This window comes from Prionailurus viverrinus, chromosome B4, assembly GCF_022837055.1.
Source record: "Prionailurus viverrinus isolate Anna chromosome B4, UM_Priviv_1.0, whole genome shotgun sequence".
NCBI lineage: Eukaryota > Metazoa > Chordata > Mammalia > Carnivora > Felidae > Prionailurus > Prionailurus viverrinus.
Genome location: NC_062567.1, coordinates 22,184,506 through 22,202,400, shown reverse-complemented (window position 1 = coordinate 22,202,400; position 17,895 = coordinate 22,184,506). Strand labels below are relative to the sequence as shown.

At 37.7% G+C, this 17,895-nt stretch overlaps 1 protein-coding gene across 1 annotated transcript in view; it reads right to left on the bottom strand.

Annotated features, from left to right (window-relative positions):
* The window catches only part of RAB18 (RAB18, member RAS oncogene family), a 37,231-nt gene extending 20,311 nt beyond the window's left edge, over positions 1–16,920 (bottom strand). The window contains exons 1-2 of the mRNA XM_047867370.1: positions 16,693–16,920; positions 11,876–11,931 (exon numbers count right to left, since the gene is read on the bottom strand). Of these exons, the coding sequence (XP_047723326.1) occupies positions 11,876–11,931; positions 16,693–16,760 (124 nt within the window). The 5' untranslated portion in view covers positions 16,761–16,920. The remainder of the gene's footprint in view (positions 1–11,875; positions 11,932–16,692) is intronic.
* Between the last annotated feature and the right edge of the window lie 975 nt (positions 16,921–17,895).

Here is a 17,895-nt window from a genome sequence, read left to right as displayed (position 1 = left end):
TAAACTTAAAAATGGTTAAAACGGTCAATTTTGTGTTATGTATAGTTTACCGCAATGAAAAATAAAATAGATAACTGAAGAGCCCTGAATCTATTTAAGAAATTGAATCTATAGTTACAAACCTTTCCACAAAAAAATATCAGGGCCAGAGTGAATTCTACTGAACATTTAAATAATAATCCATTCTAAACAAACTCCTCCAGGAAACTGAGGAAGAGTGAATACTTTCTTAGTCACTCTATGAGTTGTGCCTTACCCTGATTCCAAAACCAAAGACATTAAAGTTAAAAAACTATAGGGGCACCTAGGTGGCTCAGGAGGTTGAGTATCCAACTCTTGATTTTGACTCAGCTCATGATCCCAGGGTCATGGGATAGAGTCCCATGTTGGGTTCTGTGCGGAGCATGGAGCCTGCTTAAGATTCTCTCTCTCCCTCTGCCCCTCTCCTCCACTCATGGGTTCTCTCTCTCTCTCAAATAAAAATATTTATATATACATATATGTAATTAAAAACTATAGATTAATATCCCTTATGACTACAGATGAAAATCCTAAATAAAATTTTATCATAACTAAATCAAATATGTATAAAAGAACAACACATCACATAACCAAGTGGGGTTATCTTAGGAACAAAAGGTTGATTTAACACTGAAAAAAGCAATGTGGACTTTACTACATTAAACTAAAAAAAGAAACTTCATATGATCATCTCAACAAATGCAGAAAATGTACTTAACAAAATTCAACATGCATTCCTGATAAAACCTCTCAGTAAACTAGAAACAGAAAGGAAATCTCTCAACCTGATAAAGGGCATCTACAAAAAAATACACCTAACATCTCACTTAAATAGTAAAAGACTTAATGTTTTCCCCTTTATACCAGGAATAAAAGAAGGATATCAACCCTCATCACTTCTCTCAACTTTTTTTTTTTTTTTTTTTTTTTTTTTTTTTTTAGTCAGGGCAATAAGAAATAAAAAAGTCATCCAGATGGGAAAGAAAAAGATGTAGAAATTCAATGGAATATACGGGATTAAAAAAAAAATGTTCCTAGAACTATTAAGCAAGTTTAGCAAGGTTGGAAGGTACAAACTAAACATTTAAAAATGTATTGTATTTCTATATATTAGCAATTAGCAAAGGATTTTTTTAATTTTAATACCATCTTTTAATAAAAATCTATTAAATATTTAGGGCTAAATCTGACAAAAGATGTAAAAAACATATAACCACTCTGAAATTTTAAAAGACCTAAATGAACAGAGATATTTAATTTGTTCTCTGATCATAAGACTCAATATTGTTAAAAGGTTAATTCTCCCCAAATTGTTCTATATAGATTCAGCTGCAATCCCTACAAAAATCCTGGCAAGCTTTTGTTTGTAAATCAACTATCTAATTATAAAAATTAATTGGGAAATGCAAAGAAACCAGAATAACCAAAATAATTTTGAAAAAAGTACAAAATTGGTAGACCAACAATATATGACTTCTAGATCTATTATAAAGCTACAGAAATCAAGATAGTAAGGCACTGACATAAAGACAAATAAATTAATGAGACAGAGCCCAGAAACAGACTCACACATATATAAACAACTGATATTTTTACAAAGGTCCAAAAGCTATGCAGTACAGAAGGGACAGTCTTTTCAACAAATGATTTTAGAACATATACACAATAGGGGAGGAGGAGGAGGAGGGGGGAGGGGAGGAGGAAAAAGAACTTTGATTCATATATGTTTTATACTGTACCCAAAAATTAAATCAAAATGAAGCACAGACCTAAAGTAGCACATAAAACTGTAAAACATCTAGAGGAAAACATAGGGAGAAAATCATTCCAACCCTCTGTTAAGCAAAAGGGTACAACACTGAAACCATCATTTTTTTTGAGGGGGCAGGCAGCTCACAAGTGCACACACCTGGGGCAGAGGGAGAGAGAGGGAGACAGAGAGGGATGGAGGGAGGCTCTATGCCCAGGGCAGAGCCAGACACAGGGCTCAATATCATGACCATGAGACCATGACCTTAGCCAAAATCAAGAGTGGGACACTTAACTGACTGAGCCACCCAGGCGCCCCTGAAACCACTACTGATAAGAAAAAACTGACAAATTGAATTTCATCAAATTACGAATTTCTGCTTTTAGAAATTTGTTAAGAGAATGACAAGAGGAGCCACAGACTAAGAAAATATCTGCAAAGCACATATCATGTAATAAGGGACTTACATGCAGAATAAAGAACTCTCAAAACTCAACAATAAGGAAAAAAATTTTTTAAATGAACAAAAGATTTACACACTTCACACACACACTCAAAATACAGATAGCTAGCTAGCAAATATGAACTTTAAAGACACTCAACATCATTTATCAGTAGGCAATGCAAATTAAACTACAATGAGATTACCAAGACATACATGTTGGAATGGTTAAAATTTTTAAATCTGATTGTGCTAAGTGTAATAGGGGAGGATGCAGAGAACAGGAACTTCCATACACTACTAGTGGGAATGTAAAATGATGCAATCACTCTATTAAAAAATGGATGAAAGTTAAACATGCATTTACCATATGATCCAGCAATCCTATTACTGGTCTATTTACTCTAAGGTTATAAAAATTAATACTTATATAAAATCCTGTACCTGAATGTTTATAACAGGTCTATTCATAACCATCAAAAACTGGAAACAATCCAATGTCCTATAATAAGTGGATGGATAAATCAACTCTGCAACATCCATGCAATGGAATACAACCCAGCAATAAAAAGAAACAAATGACGGGGTGCCTGGGTGGCTCAGTCGGTTAAGCATCCAACTTCAACTCAGGTCATAATCTCATGGTTCGTGAGTTTGAGCCCCGCGTTGGGCTCTGTGCTGACAGCTCAGAGCCTGGAGCCTGCTTCGGATTCTGTGTCTCCCTCTCTCCCTGCCCCTCCCCCACTCATGTTGTCTGTCTGTCTCTCTCTCTCTCTCTCTCAAAAATAAACAAACGTTAAAAAAAAGAAACAAATGACTGATGTGCAACAGCTTGGATATAGTTCAAAGATACTATGTTAAGTGAAAAAAGTCTAAAAAGTTTGCATAATATATTCCATTTACATGACATTCTCAAAAAGATAAAATTATAGTGATGAAGACTGAGCAGGGGCAGTCTTCAGGGGCTAGAGGCAAGGAAAAAATAAGACTGAAAAGGCAATAGTTTTTTGGGGGGATCATGAAACTGCTTAATATCTTGACTGTGGTAATAGTTAAATGACTATACAAATTTGTATAATACACGTTAAAATTCAAAAAACCTGTATCCCCAAAAAAGTCAGTATTACTGTGGGATAACTTTTAAAAAATATATGCTAGTAACAGAACATATCAAAAATATTTTCTGAAAGAATAAATTATCAGAGAACATGTATTATTTCTGCTTCTTTCCTACTTAAGATTTACTTTGGTGCTAAGTCTAACACTGATTTTGTAAAATTTTTCCATGGGCTTTTAAAGTAATGACTTCTTCACTTAAAAGATTTGTCAATTGGGGCGCCTGGGTGGCGCAGTCGGTTAAGCGTCCGACTTCAGCCAGGTCACGATCTCGCGGTCCGTGAGTTCGAGCCCCGCGTCGGGCTCTGGGCTGATGGCTCAGAGCCTGGAGCCTGTTTCTGATTCTGTGTCTCCCTCTCTCTCTGCCCTTCCCCCGTTCATGCTTTGTCTCTCTCTGTCCCCAAAATAAATAAACGTTGAAAAAAAAAATTTTTTTTTAAAATAAAAAAATAAAAAAAAAAGATTTGTCAATTAAGGGGTGCTTGGCTGACTTTCAGTAGAGCATACAACTCTTGATCTTGGGGTTGCAAGTGCAAGCTTCATGTTGGGTGTAGAAATTACTTAAAATAAAATCTTTAAAAAAAAAAAAGAGAGGCGCCTGGGTGGCGCAGTCGGTTAAGCGTCCGACTTCAGCCAGGTCACGATCTCGCGGTCCGTGAGTTCGAGCCCCGCGTCGGGCTCTGGGCTGATGGCTCAGAGCCTGGAGCCTGTTTCCGAATCTGTGTCTCCCTCTCTCTCTGCCCCTCCCCCGTTCATGCTCTGTCTCTCTCTGTCCCAAAAATAAATAAACGTTGGAAAAAAAAAAAGTTTAAAAAAAAAAAGATTTGTTGATTGCGTTATGCTATTTCCCTATGGCCGCATTTGTGTCTTTTGATTTATGAAAAAGATATAACAAATCTCCTAATATAACTGTATTCTCATCATACTATTCCCTTGTGTTTTGAATAGGTTTTGGTTTTATATATATATATCTCATCTATGTTTGGTGCCTACTTGTTTAAGACTGTTATAACTACACTGCTAATTAATTGGGCCTTTTATTATTGTAACTGTCCTATTTCATTATGTCAAGTGCATTAACCTTAAATTCTACTTTAAATTACCTTATAGTACTGCCTCTGCTTTTGTATTGTTTACATTTGCCTGGCCCATCCCTTTATTTTCAACCTCTCATTATTTAAGTACTCCTCAATTCCATTTGACAATATAAATTATTAGGAGGCCTGGATCTATTCACATTTAATTAACTGATATATTTTAATTCTGTTGCTTCCTTCTCATGTTTAACATTTTTGGCATTCTGCTCAAACCTGTGTTTGATCCTTTTTATTTCTGTATTACTATGCTGTGATTAAAAGATTACGAAGTTAGAAGTTAGGAGGCTGGGTTCAGTCTCAGCTCTCTTACTGAGGTCTAGAAGGTGACGTCTAGATAGGCAGGAGGTTAACCTCTTTAAGTCAATTTCCCCCTTCTCATCAAGGAATATAAAACTTGCTGCTTTACCTGGGTTTTAGTTTTTTGGTGGGAGGGAGGGTGGAGGACATCAGGGGAAGGGGACATCAAGAGGGATACTATAAGAGCTTTAAGGATCCAATGGGGAACAAGATTATAAGGACCTAGATCTCCAAATCTGAGTTTACAAACAACTTTAAAAGTATCAACAATGAAACGAGGGAAGTGCTCTGCTACCCAGAGGATAGAGTAAATATGTTTTAAGAGTTAAGAAAGAGTGGAAGCTAGGGGTGAGAAATGAAGATGTACAAAATCTCATGAAGATTAAAGTCTGGGAGATGAAGAATAACGTGGGAGGCCAGGGGTTTTTGTGATGACTACTCAGAGAGGGACAAACAATAATGATTTTAGGGCAAAAAACAATAGGAAGTTTAAAAATGTTTGAGAGGAAAGCGGGGGGGTAGGGGGGGCAGGGGGGTGGAGGAAGGTCTTCTGAGAGAAGTAGGCTGAATTCCAACACCCCAACTTGACTCCTGCTGATGGACAGGAAGCTGGTAGAGGGTTGGATGGTCTTACTCCAAATGAATATCATTACCCAATAAATAAGAAATAAAGTGACAACAAAATAGCCTGGAAATTAGGAAACACATCCCTAAATCAAAGATTTCAAATGTTTGGGGCACCTGGGTGGCTCAATCAGTTAAGCATCTGACTCTTGATCTTAGCTCAGGTCCTGATCTTGGGGTCGTGAGTTCAAACAATGCAGTAGGCTCTGTACTGGGCGTGAAGCCTACTTAAAAAATAAAAATAAAAATAAAAAAATTCAAATGTTCAAAGAAAGCTAAACTGAAAATTCAGACTATCTAGCGTGCAATGAAAAAGTACTAGACACCCTACTAAAACCTACGGGGCACAGCAAACTTGTTCTTCAAGAATATCTTTATTAAATAAGGACTGAAAAGAAGGCAACTTAATACTCATCATAAGAAACTAACAAAATAAACCAAAAGAAAAGTAGGAAGAAGGAAAAAAATGAAGCAATTTCTCGAACAATTAAATAAATATGTTCCTAAGAAAAGACAGACTACAAAAACATCCAAATTTAGAAATGAAGGAAAAGCATAAACAATTAACTTAAGAGATAAGTTGGGAGGCTTTCCCAGTTCCACTCCCAAGGCTGTCCTAAGAAATAGAAAACTGGAAGAGGTTAGAATGGTAAAGAAGGGAGAAGGATCAGAATGACTCACAGGTAAAATGTAACCTCTACAGAACAGATAGTTCCAATATTGAAGCTAATAAAGACAATTTTAAAAGATAGAAAACTCTTTCATTTTATAAACCAAAACTCTTTCATTTTATAAACCAATACAACTTTAATATAAAATTCTGTTTTTTAAAAAATAAGACTATCTTGTGTACAAAAACAGATGTAAAACTCCTAAACTATTAGTCAACATAATCCAGAAATATGTCAAATATATGAGCGAAGACCTATCTAGGAAAGCAAGGACCCTTCCGTATTAAAAAGTCTATCAACCATTAATCAGTGCTGACAAGGCATATGAAAAAAGTCATACTCTCTCCCAATAAAACCCTTAGTAAAAGAGGAAAAAAGAAATTATTTACATATGATGAAGACCATTTGTCATTATTCTAAATACAGAAATGCTAGAGCCCTTTTTATTGCTTTACTCCAATTAAAATGTTTAACTGAATGAAATTACATGAAACAGAATAGTTACATTTTTCTTCTAACTACCTAATATTTCCAAATAATTTAACAGGTTTGTGTTATGGCATTAAACAAGATATATAAAGTCACTATTTTAAATAAATTGTCATTTTGTTAGGTCAGCCCAAACCATAAGGTAACTTGTGGATGGAACAGATTTGGCCGCTTGTCCTTAGAAGCCAAACACAGGTAATATGAGGGCACACTCATTAATATTTTTAAAAGCTTAACAAGGGAGTAATAAGAATCACTGACCTAAGTCAACCAATCACAACCAAAATTTGTCTACATTGAAATGTATCAAACCTCAAACCATTTTCATATATTTTAGCAATTATGTCTTACAACCAGATTAAGGAACAGTTTGTGAGCTATCTTAAGTAGAGAACTCGTTTTAAATTTTCTAATTTTTTTATTTGAAAAAAAGTTTTACTTAAAGCACTTTTTCTACTCAAAGGTAAGTTACCTAAAACAGAGTAAATTAAAAAACAAAAACTTCAAAAACATTAAAAATAAAAATAAAAACCTTAACATGAAGCCAATTTTGCCCATGTAATCAAATTATATGAAATTAAGGTAACTAATTTCTACAAGATCTAACCGATGCTTACCATTTCAATTAGTTCTATTTATGCAGCCGATTAAGTACCATCATATGGCCTTGCCACAGCAGAAAAAGAAACTTTATGCCTTTTTCTTTCAAACACCCCTACGTAGCAAACAAAAAACCTGTTCAATATATTCTTACAATTTTGTGTATTTATTTTTATGTCAGAAATAATTACCTTGGGTTATACCTTTGTATCTGTTGCCTCATTCTATTTCTTCTTCTAAGATTCAAATACACATATGCTGAATCTCCTTTCCTGATTTCCACATCATTTTCTCTAATGTGTTTTAACATTTTTATTCACTTTGATAAATTCCACCCACTTTTTCCATTTCTAGCTTCCCTGTCCTTTATTTTGTTTTCCACAGTCTCTACTGTCCCTTGTGATCCTTCTAATTTCACCTTCATTGCAGCGATGGTTTTATTTTCTTACCTTATTTTTCTTTCTGCTCAATCAGCTTACATTGCATTTTCTCATGCGGCTACACTATCTCTTCCCTGACCTCTTCTATCACTGCTTTGTGCTCTCAGTGGTAAATACTTCCAAAAAGTGTTTTATTTATTTTTTTTAATTTTTTTAACATTTTATTTATTTTTGAGACAGAGAGAGACAGAGCATGAACAGGGGAGGGGCAGAGAGAGAGGGAGTCATAGCATCTGAAGCAGGCTCCAGGCTCTGAGCCATCAGCCCAGAGCCCGATGCGGGGCTCAAACTCACGGACCGCGAGATCGTGACCTGAGCTGAAGTCGGATGCCCAACCAACTGAGCCACCCAGGCGCCCCCAAAAAGTGTTCTATATTAACAAAATGGTTGGACATGATTTTCAACTCCCTTACAGAAGTATTTTTTCTGTTGAGTATGCTTTATCTGTCCTTGGTTTTTCTGCTACTTTCTTCCTTTTTGATTCTGGAAAGGTAGGAGTGGCCTTCAGCTGAAATCCTTTTGTTAATTCATCTTTAAAGGAGGTTGGGGGTTTTTTGGATAAGCTATTTGTAAGAGGTTCATGAAGAAGGCCATAGTGACTCCAGTTCTTGACCAGAAAAACTTTGTCTTGATTCAGGGTTTTACATGAGAATCTTTTTTTTTTTTTTTTTTTTTTTTTTTTAATTCTCAACAGCCACTGGAGACAGGCAGCCCTCAGGTTTTCAGGATGCAAAGACATCTCTTCCCCACTGCTACAGAGACAGAAAAATGCCAAAAAAAAAAAAAAAAAAAAGCCTGTTTGGCTTCATCTCCCCAACTTCTTAGAATCAAATCAGGTACAGGGAAACTCCTGCCATCAGCTTTAAAAGCCCATGTTGCTTTTGCAAACAAGGGATTTTGGTTTTGCATCTCAGGGTGGGCCTCTTGGTTTCATGAAGCATCTCTTGCTGGTTCCAAGCTCTATAGCTGTGGTATCCTCGCTCCACTTCCCACATGCAGCCTGCTTATTCTCGCTGCTTTTGGCAGACATTCCGCCTATTTTGTGGCCTAGGGTTTTTAGCTCTCTTCTAGTTCAGTGGGATACAGCGTATGTGTTTTACTTTTTCCCTCTCTTTGTTGTTACTCTGGCCAACTGCCAGAAAGGAAAAAAAGAAAATGCCAACTTTATTGTACCATCCTCAGACTCAAAAATCTAACAAATATGTTAAAAGGATATGTTATACAAGACAAAAACTTGAGTGTCTCACCATATTACTGAAAGATAAAAGTATGCTTTCCTTACTATTTTATTGATAAAATACTAATTTTCCACAATGTGGACCTTTTACAAGGTCATTATAGCAAACGGGCTAATTGCTTTTATTTTAAAAACTCACGTGTATGTTAGTTATAACCTAAGGCAGAAAATAATCTGATGCCTAAATGTAAAAGATACTTTTCAAGACCCAGGGCCCATCTGGGGAACAAATTATGTATATACTCATCAGTATGCCACAACCTCAGTATTTGTTTTTAAAGCAGACAAAGTCTTTTTAACAGTAAGGACAACACATAATTTATCATACTCCCCAGATTCCAATCGGGTTTGAAATGAGGACAGATGGCTTTATATTATATGGATCATTCCCTGAGTAAAATTTTAACTCTAGGCAAATTTATTTTCCTGCCAGTTACTACCCCTTCTCCTCACTATCCATTGTTAGGCCTGTTCTGAGTGAAATGAAGTTTTACTACCAATTTTTTAAAGGAACAAGTAATATATAAAAGCCAAATTAAAATGGATTTTAAGTTACTAGTGTTTTAAATTTTGTTTAATGTTTTTATTTTATTTTTGAGAGAGAGTGAGAGACAGAGCGTGAGCCAGGGAGGGGCACAGAGAGAGGGAGACACAGAATCTGAAGCAGGCTCCAGGCTCTGAGCTGTCAGCCCAGAGCCCGACGTGGGGCTCGAACTCACGAACCATGAGATCATGACCTGAGCCAAGGTTCGATGCTTAACCGACTAAGCCACCCAGGTGCTCCTAAATTACTAGTGTTTTAAATGACTCCTTTTCACACACATAAAAGTAAATCGGTAAATGTTAATATGCCACACAAAAGCTAAGTAATGCTTGGTATAACTGACTAAACATTTAGAGGCACTGTGAGTACATATTGATAGAAAGAAACAAAAAAGAGACCTCCTCCTTACAGAATTGTAAATAAGAAATGTAGATGGAATGATGGGACTTGAAAAATCACCGTTTGGGGGCGCCTGGGTGGCGCAGTCGGTTAAGCGTCCGACTTCAGCCAGGTCACGATCTCGCGGTCTGTGAGTTCGAGCCCCGCGTCGGGCTCTGGGCTGATGGCTCAGAGCCTGGAGCCTGTTTCCGATTCTGTGTCTCCCTCTCTCTCTGCCCCTCCCCCGTTCATGCTCTGTCTCTCTCTGTCCCAAAAATAAATAAACGTGGAAAAAAAAATTTAAGGAAAAAAAAAAAAAAAAAAAAAAAAAAAGAAAAATCACCGTTTGATAACCACCACAGTTAGAATGACAGAATGACACTTCATAGTAAAGAAATTTGGCATTTGTCACTTTAAGTAACCTAAATCCCATCACAGGAATGGTACAAATATCCACCATGCTCTGAGAAACACTTTGAAGAATTCCTGTCAAAAAGGCATAACCTGAATCTAACCATGAGGATACTTTGGACAAATGCAATTGAAGGATATTCTACAATGTAAGTGACCTGTAAGAACTCCAAAAATGTCAAAGCCATGAAAGACAAAGAAAGACTGGAGAGAAATGACAACTAAATTGTGTGTGATCCTGGACTGGATCCTGGACCAGAAACAAAACATAGTTTTTTCTTTTTTTTTCTAAATGAGACATTAGGGAGACAATTAATGAAATCTGTCTATATAGAGTAGAATTGTACCCATCTTCATTTAGGAAATACACACCAAAGTATTTAGAGGTTAATCATATCTCCATTTTTATTCTCAATTAAAAAAAAAAAAACAAGAATACTGGTATGTGTATGTAAAGGAAGAATGACAAAGCATATGTTTAAAGCATAAATATTAATGTTTGGGGCTATGCAAAAATTCTTGTACTATTTTTATAACCTTTCTCTAAGTATGAAATTATTTAACATTTGAAAAAAAAGGAAACAAAAATAACTACACACACAATAAATGAAAACAAATAAAGCCAGTTAAGAGAAACTCATTTTCCCTAATAATAATGCTAGGATCGTATTTACTACATTCTGCTCATCAGATCATGAAATTTTAGAGCTGTAAGAAAAATGTATTATCTCTCTGAAAACAGTGAAGTTAAAGGACTTGCTCAAAATCTAGACAACTGGTTCAAGGCAGAGCCAAGACTACTATCCTGCTCTGACTCAGCTCTTTCATATACTGCACGCTGTCTCTTGATACTTTTCTATTGTCATCTACTCCCTAAACCCGTGACACACCAAAATATTTAGCTCTATTTTCTCATGTATTCTAGTAAGCTAGTGTAGCAAACCACTTTCAGGCAATCTAAATTTCATTTTAAAAAGCCACTTAGGTATTACTGCTTCTAACAATCTTTAACAACTAATATCAATAAACCTGTTGAGTTCAGAACATATGCAAGATACTGTAGCAAACGCTAAAAAGGCAACACAGTCTACTAGTAGGTGATACTGTTAGGTCCATGATGAGAGACACCAAGTCTGCATTATTCATCATTATAACCCGACCTCTCAGGACAATGCCTGGCATACAATAAATATTCAGATAATTATATGCTGCTAAATAAAAGACAATGCATAGTACAAGAAAGAAATGTGTGTACAGATAATCATAATATCCACAGTGATAAAACAAAGTGCCATGAACCAACAAATAAAGTTAGTTTTGCTTGGTGAGATCTACAAAGGCTCCAGAAATTTAATGAAACCAAGTTGAGCCTTGAAAGATAAAGAAGACATGAAAGCAACAGACATGGAAGCAATGGGGTGGTGAGATGAAGGCTAGAAGGAATCAGATAAAACAGACTGAAGGCAAGAAAATATGTGGCATTTCTATTGAATTTTTTTTAATTTAATTTAATTTTTTTTAATTTTTTACATTTATTTATTTTTGAGAGACAGAGAGAGAGAGAGCGTGAGCAGGGGAAGGGCAGAGAGAGAGAGACACACAGAATCAGAAGCAGGCTCCAGGCTCTGAGCTGTCAGCAGAGCCTGACGCAGGGCTCAAACCCACAAACCGTGAGATCATGACCTGAGCCCAAGTCGGATGCTTAATCGACTGAGCCACCCAGGCGCCCCTCTATTGAATTTTTAAATACAGGCTTACCTATCGTTGCTGCAAGTTCTGGATCAAAAGTATCATCTGTGAACCTCAAGAGCAGGCTAAAAGAGATGTTAAAAAGACAGATTAGAAATTTCTCTTTTTTCTTAACCATGTATCACATTTTGTTACAAATTAGACACAAATAAGAATAGCTGATGTTGGTCTGCTCCCACAAATACTGCCTCAGTGCAGGTATATAAATACTGCTTCAATACAGGTATATTAAATTATTGAAAATAATTTAATTATTTATTATTATAATAATTTGATTCCAATAATTAAATTATTGAAAAGGCAATAAAAGAATCCCAAGAGCAAAATAGTTTACTTAATATAGTCCCCATGCTCCCCTACATAATTCCCAAGTGTGAAAAGATTTGGGCTGTGTTTTGGTTTTGGTTTTGAACTGTACTGGTACGTCCTTGTGAGAAAACAGTATCGGCAAAAACATTATACTGTGACATGGACAAAAGGGGGGAAAATAAGTCTCTTGGAATACAACAAATTAATGTTTTGTTTAAGTCTGATGTGTAATCCACTCTGAATTCAAGTAAAAACATACAGGTGAGAAAATCTATCATTTTGTAACAAGTAGTAGGACTACTACCTAAGTGGGACGAAAAGATCTAGCAAAAAGTGAGGGTAGACAGACAGATCATACCAGAGACAGAATAACTATATTCTGGCAAATGCTAAGTAGGGTGTATGAAATCAAGTAGGCCACAGGGAGCTACTGAAAGCTTAAAAAAAAATGGCAAGAAATGCTCTTACATTTTGAAAATGTAGAGAAAAGTTAATGACAGGAAAAAAAAAAGCAAGAAAATTAACAGAAGACAACTGCCATGGTTATGGTGAGAGATAAGGACTAAATCCAGGAAACATTAAAGAAACTAGAAGGGAAGAGATGAAATAAAAGCAAAAGACACCATTAGGAGTACTCTAAGATTATATATCTCCCAGAATTACTTATTTAATGTAAGGTAAAGTACCAGTTATTAAAAGCTCTTCAAAAATAAAATCTAAGCTTTTCTTAAAGCCCTGGATTTATGAAATTAATCAATCCTCCCTCACATCATCTCCAACAATAGGACTAGATTGTTCTATTCACCTGTATGCATTAGTAAGATCAAGGAAATAGCTATCAGATGTTTGAACTGAAAAAAAAATTATATACATATTTCTACAGGTTGTAATTATTGCAGCTAGAGATTTTTTTTTTTTTTTTGTCCAGAGTATATTGCAACACATAATGGCCTTTTGGTATTCAAAATCTGGTGTTAAGGGATTAACACTTCTTTTCTTGGTTTTGCCTTCTCGTGTTTACCATTAAACCAGCACCACAAAAGTGAAACAAATTGTAGATTTTTCTACTTAACATTGAACCCTCTTGACTGTACGGTTTTTACTTCCAACATGAGTTAGGTGACAGCACTAACAAGAATCTTAGAAGGCTGCACTTGTAAAAATCTTCTCTCCCCAACATTAAATTTTAAGTTAATAAAAGTGAAGATTTCACTAAAAATTTAGTTACTCATAATTTTAGAATGGAAAAGGCATGTATCCATACTCAGTCACCAAAGAAATATTACAAAAACATAAGAACCTTGTAGAGTAGTAGTAGCAATCACAACACCAGAACAATACAATAATAACAACAGTATTGGCTATGATTTATTGAACATCAACAATATGCCACACACTTGAGCCAGCGGTTCTTCTTACACAATTGCTAATCCTTACAATAACACTTGCCATTAATGGTACTTTGTCAGGAAGGACAGGGAACTGATATGGTACAAAGCAACACATTTCGACATAAGCAGAACTTAGCCAGGGGTACACTGTTAGCTGCAAATGTATTCTAAACTCTATGCTCTGCTTTCTTCTAGGCAGAGAATCTATTTCTCCATTAGGTTTTTTAAAGAATCCACAACCAGAAAATGATTAAGAACCAAAGCTCTAAAGGATGTATATTTAAGCTTTCATATTTTCAAAGTTAAAGGAGCAAAATACCCTCCACACAGAGCGAGAGATGGAAGGAGTAACTACCACTGTATCACTGAGAGGAGACCAAGTTTCCAATAAACAGTGTGATCATAATTAGTCTGCCTTTCCTAATTTACAAATGAAATTGGCCAAAAAGGATGGGGATACAAGAGGGAGAGGAGAGACAGCAATTTAGATAACACAAAGTCTCTATAATCCATTCCAGTCTCTGAAACACTTCGCTACTTCTTTACTTCCCCACTGTGAGCCACAGAAGAATCTCATACATTTAACATCAGTTAAGGTTTGAGGGATTTCCATTCGAACCTCATTTTTCAAATGAAGAAATGAAGGCCTAGAGTGTTCAAGTATCACACACAAGGTCACACAAGTGGCAGCACCAGTTTCACAATCCTGATCTGACTGCTATCACCCATGCTCATTATACTCCAACAGTCTGAAATAAACTGGAAAAATAACCCACTAATTTGAATTGGTTAAGATATTCTTTGTAGTGACAAAACAGATGAACATAAGGGAAAGGAAGCAAAAATAATATTAAAAAACAGAGAGGGAGACAAACCATAAGAGAGTCTTAAATACAGAGAACAAGCTGAGGGTTGCTTGGAGGGATGTTGGCTGGGGGGATGGGCTAAATGGGCAAGGGGCATTACGGAGGACACTTGTTGGGATGAGCACTGGGTGTTACAAGTAAGTGACAAATCATTAAATTCTTTTCCTGAAATCATTATTACACCATATGTTAACTAACTTGGATTTAAATTAATTAATTAATTAATTTAAATTTTTAAAAAAGATTTAAAAAATTTTTTTAATTAATTAATTAATTTAAATGTTTAAAAAAGATGTCCTTTGTCATGCAACAATACAAGTGATGTTGCACTTCTACTAGCTCTAGATCATAGAAACTTACTGGTCAGAACAACCCTTGAAGATTGTATCCATGACAAATGTTTTTGTACTAACTCACCTTAAAAAGCATAGGCTTCTATTTTAGCAGAGTCATTTATTCTCATCCAGAAAGTGTTCAAGGGTGTTTTCCATAGTATATCACATACACCAATAGTGCTTGTCTAGTATATCTACATCTAGATAGGTATATAGACAGATGCCAACTTTCTCCCTAAACACAATCCTTTCTTGAAAGAGGTAGTTAAAGGTGTTAAAATTTTGCAGTAAGCAGCTGAAAATTCACCATTAAGTTCTTAGAAAAGCTTGGAGATTAGATCCAAACACGTTTGTTTGTCTGAGGGGAGAGAAGTAAGGAAACCAGTAAATCCATTTCACAGATTTTATGCTAGAGGAAGAACCTCAATTATGTAAACACTCCAATTAACCTTCCAGAAAATTTTAACAGGGCCTAAATAGTCATCCCTCCAATACATTTAAAAAAAGGGCCAACCAAACTTGTATTGGGTTGAACTGCAGAAAATGACATTTAACCATTCTTGAGTTCAAAATCAGCAATTTCATATGCCTTAACCTAAATAAGAGTCACATCTTATGAAAAAAAGAAAGGTCACGAGGCTATAGAATTCCTTTTGACAATGTTCAGTACATTAACTAACTTTTTAACCCTCAAATATAATAGATGGTGATCATGAAAAATATTGAAACCTTTAAATAACACACACACCATACTATTTTGCTAGCCCATAGATTCCTAAATTTATTCCCCGTTATGTGCCAATCCCCCGCTCCAATATACACTGAGAACATTAAGTGAGGAAAATTAGAAACTACATTGCCATACTTTAAAAATATATACAACTGCAGAACATATTACAGAATAAAATTTCAAACCCGTAAGCATCTAAACAAAAGGAAAACTTGATGAAGTGATTTGAACGATACGGTTAGCAGGAGGCACAGCTAAACCATGGAATTATTTACAGCTCCCGAAATGTGAATATTGTTTAAAAATCAAGACAGCCTAGAATATAAGCCAGTGATGATGATAATCATCAGATGGCAAGGATAACATTCCTTGGGGAACTCTGTTCTAAGGCTTGAATGAAATCACACCCCGCTTGCAACACCCACTGAGCCTTCCCTGACTGACATTTAACTCGAACTTACCGTCCGTTACCATCGTCCCTCAAAAAAAAGTCAAGAAAGAAAACACAAAATACTACTTTGTTCTTTTACCTCCAGATGATGTGGCAGAACGCCAGGCAACAATAACACGTTACTCTCAAGGGTGGTCCGCCGCTTCAACTAGTATCTTAGGCTAAGGTGAATTACTCAAGGGGTCAGAAGACCAAGGAGTTCTTTCACAGCTGACTCATAAAGAAACAGAGAAGCGGCAACGGGGTGCACCAAAATAGGCCAGGAATGTGACCTAAGGCGTCGCGAAACTTCCCGTGCAGAGCCCTGCGTGTTCAGAGAAAGCTTGACAAAAACCAAAGCGCTGAAGTTCCAACTCAACTCGCGGGGTGAATGACAGTGAGCCTGGACCCCGGGGGCCGAGACCCGGCTCCGCGCTCGGCCTCACTCGGGCCAAACCCGCCCGCCACGCCCTAGGCTCGTCGGCAGCAAACCTGCCGGCCGAGCGGCGGCCCTCGGAATTGTTTACTCGGCGCGACGCGAGAAGCGATCCAGACAAGTCGGGCCTGGCACAGGCCGAGAACCGGGCGGGCGCCGGGAGGACAGGGGCCGCAGGACCGCGCGGCCAAGACGCCGGGAAGAACCCGCGGAGCCCGCCCCCAGCCTGGCCCGCCGCCTTTACCGTTCCCGTCGCGGCCCAGCAGACAGAGGCCACGGAGGCAGGCAGAGCCCCGCTGCCCTCGTCACGGCCCGCAGGCTCGCCTCACCTGGACTTGCCCACGCCACTCTCGCCGATGATGAGGATCTTCAGGGTGGTCAGCACGTCCTCGTCCATCCTGACCCTCCTCCGCTCTCAGCCCAGCTGGCCGCCCGGTCCGGCTCAACCCTTCACCCGAGAGAAGTGCCCGCGCATGCGCACCGCTGCACGTCTGCCACCTTCTTTTCTCCCCGGGTGTTTAGGTTGCAGGAGCCCGGGTCGCCCCAGTTCCGCCTTGAGGAAGCTCTGCGTCTGCGCAAACTCAGAGTCCCAGGCGTCTTTCCGGGGAGTTTAATTTCTCCTCTGCGCAAGCGCAGAGTGGAAGAGCCGTGGGTGATTTCGCCCTGCTTTGTAGGCTGTTAGTAACCCCCAGTCCTAACCTAACCCTCCTTCAGTGGTGTACTTGGGAAAGGACTGAGTTGCAGAGCACAACGCTCTTTTATTTCAGCAGCTGCTCCTAACAGCTGCATTGCAGTAGGAAAAGCTTTGTGTTTGAAGGCAGATTATCCTAAGCCCCAACTCCACCTGATGAGGGATAGAAGCAAAAATATGTTCAACTTTAGCCCACAAGGCTGACCTATAGCCTGCATAGTTTTGATAAGGTTCAAATATGTGCTGGTTGCTACATTCTTAAAGGGTTTCATGACTGCCTGTCTTACCAATTATTAATACAGAACGGAGTGAGAGGTGCCTGGGTGGTTCAGTCGGTTAAGCGTCAGACTTCAGCTCAGGTCATGATCTCAAGGTCAGTGGGTTTGAGCCCCTCGGGGCTCTGCGCTGACAGCTGGGAACCTGGAGCCTGCTTCAGATTCTGTGTCTCCCTCTCTGCCCCTCCCCCGCTCACACTCTGTCTCTTGAAAATAAATAAATGTTAATTTTTTTTTAAATATGGAACTGAATGATAATCACCAGAGAAATCTTGTGAAAGTGGTTTTATGAGTAGAAATTCAAAGAAAAACGTTTATGATCGAATACTCCCTGCGCGTTTCCTCCACCCTGAGCACTAAGGATATAACCACCAGGTTCATACAGCAAAAGTGCAGCCCTTTCTGCCCACAGGTCCGTCCCAGTGCTACTTTAAATAAACTTACTAAGTTGTACCACAGAGCTTCCATTCCGCTCAAAGACCCCGCAATATACCCTATAACCACTTTAGCCTTCCTAGCCTGTTTCCCATCGCACAAAGGCAATAACACTTCTAAGAATAATACCC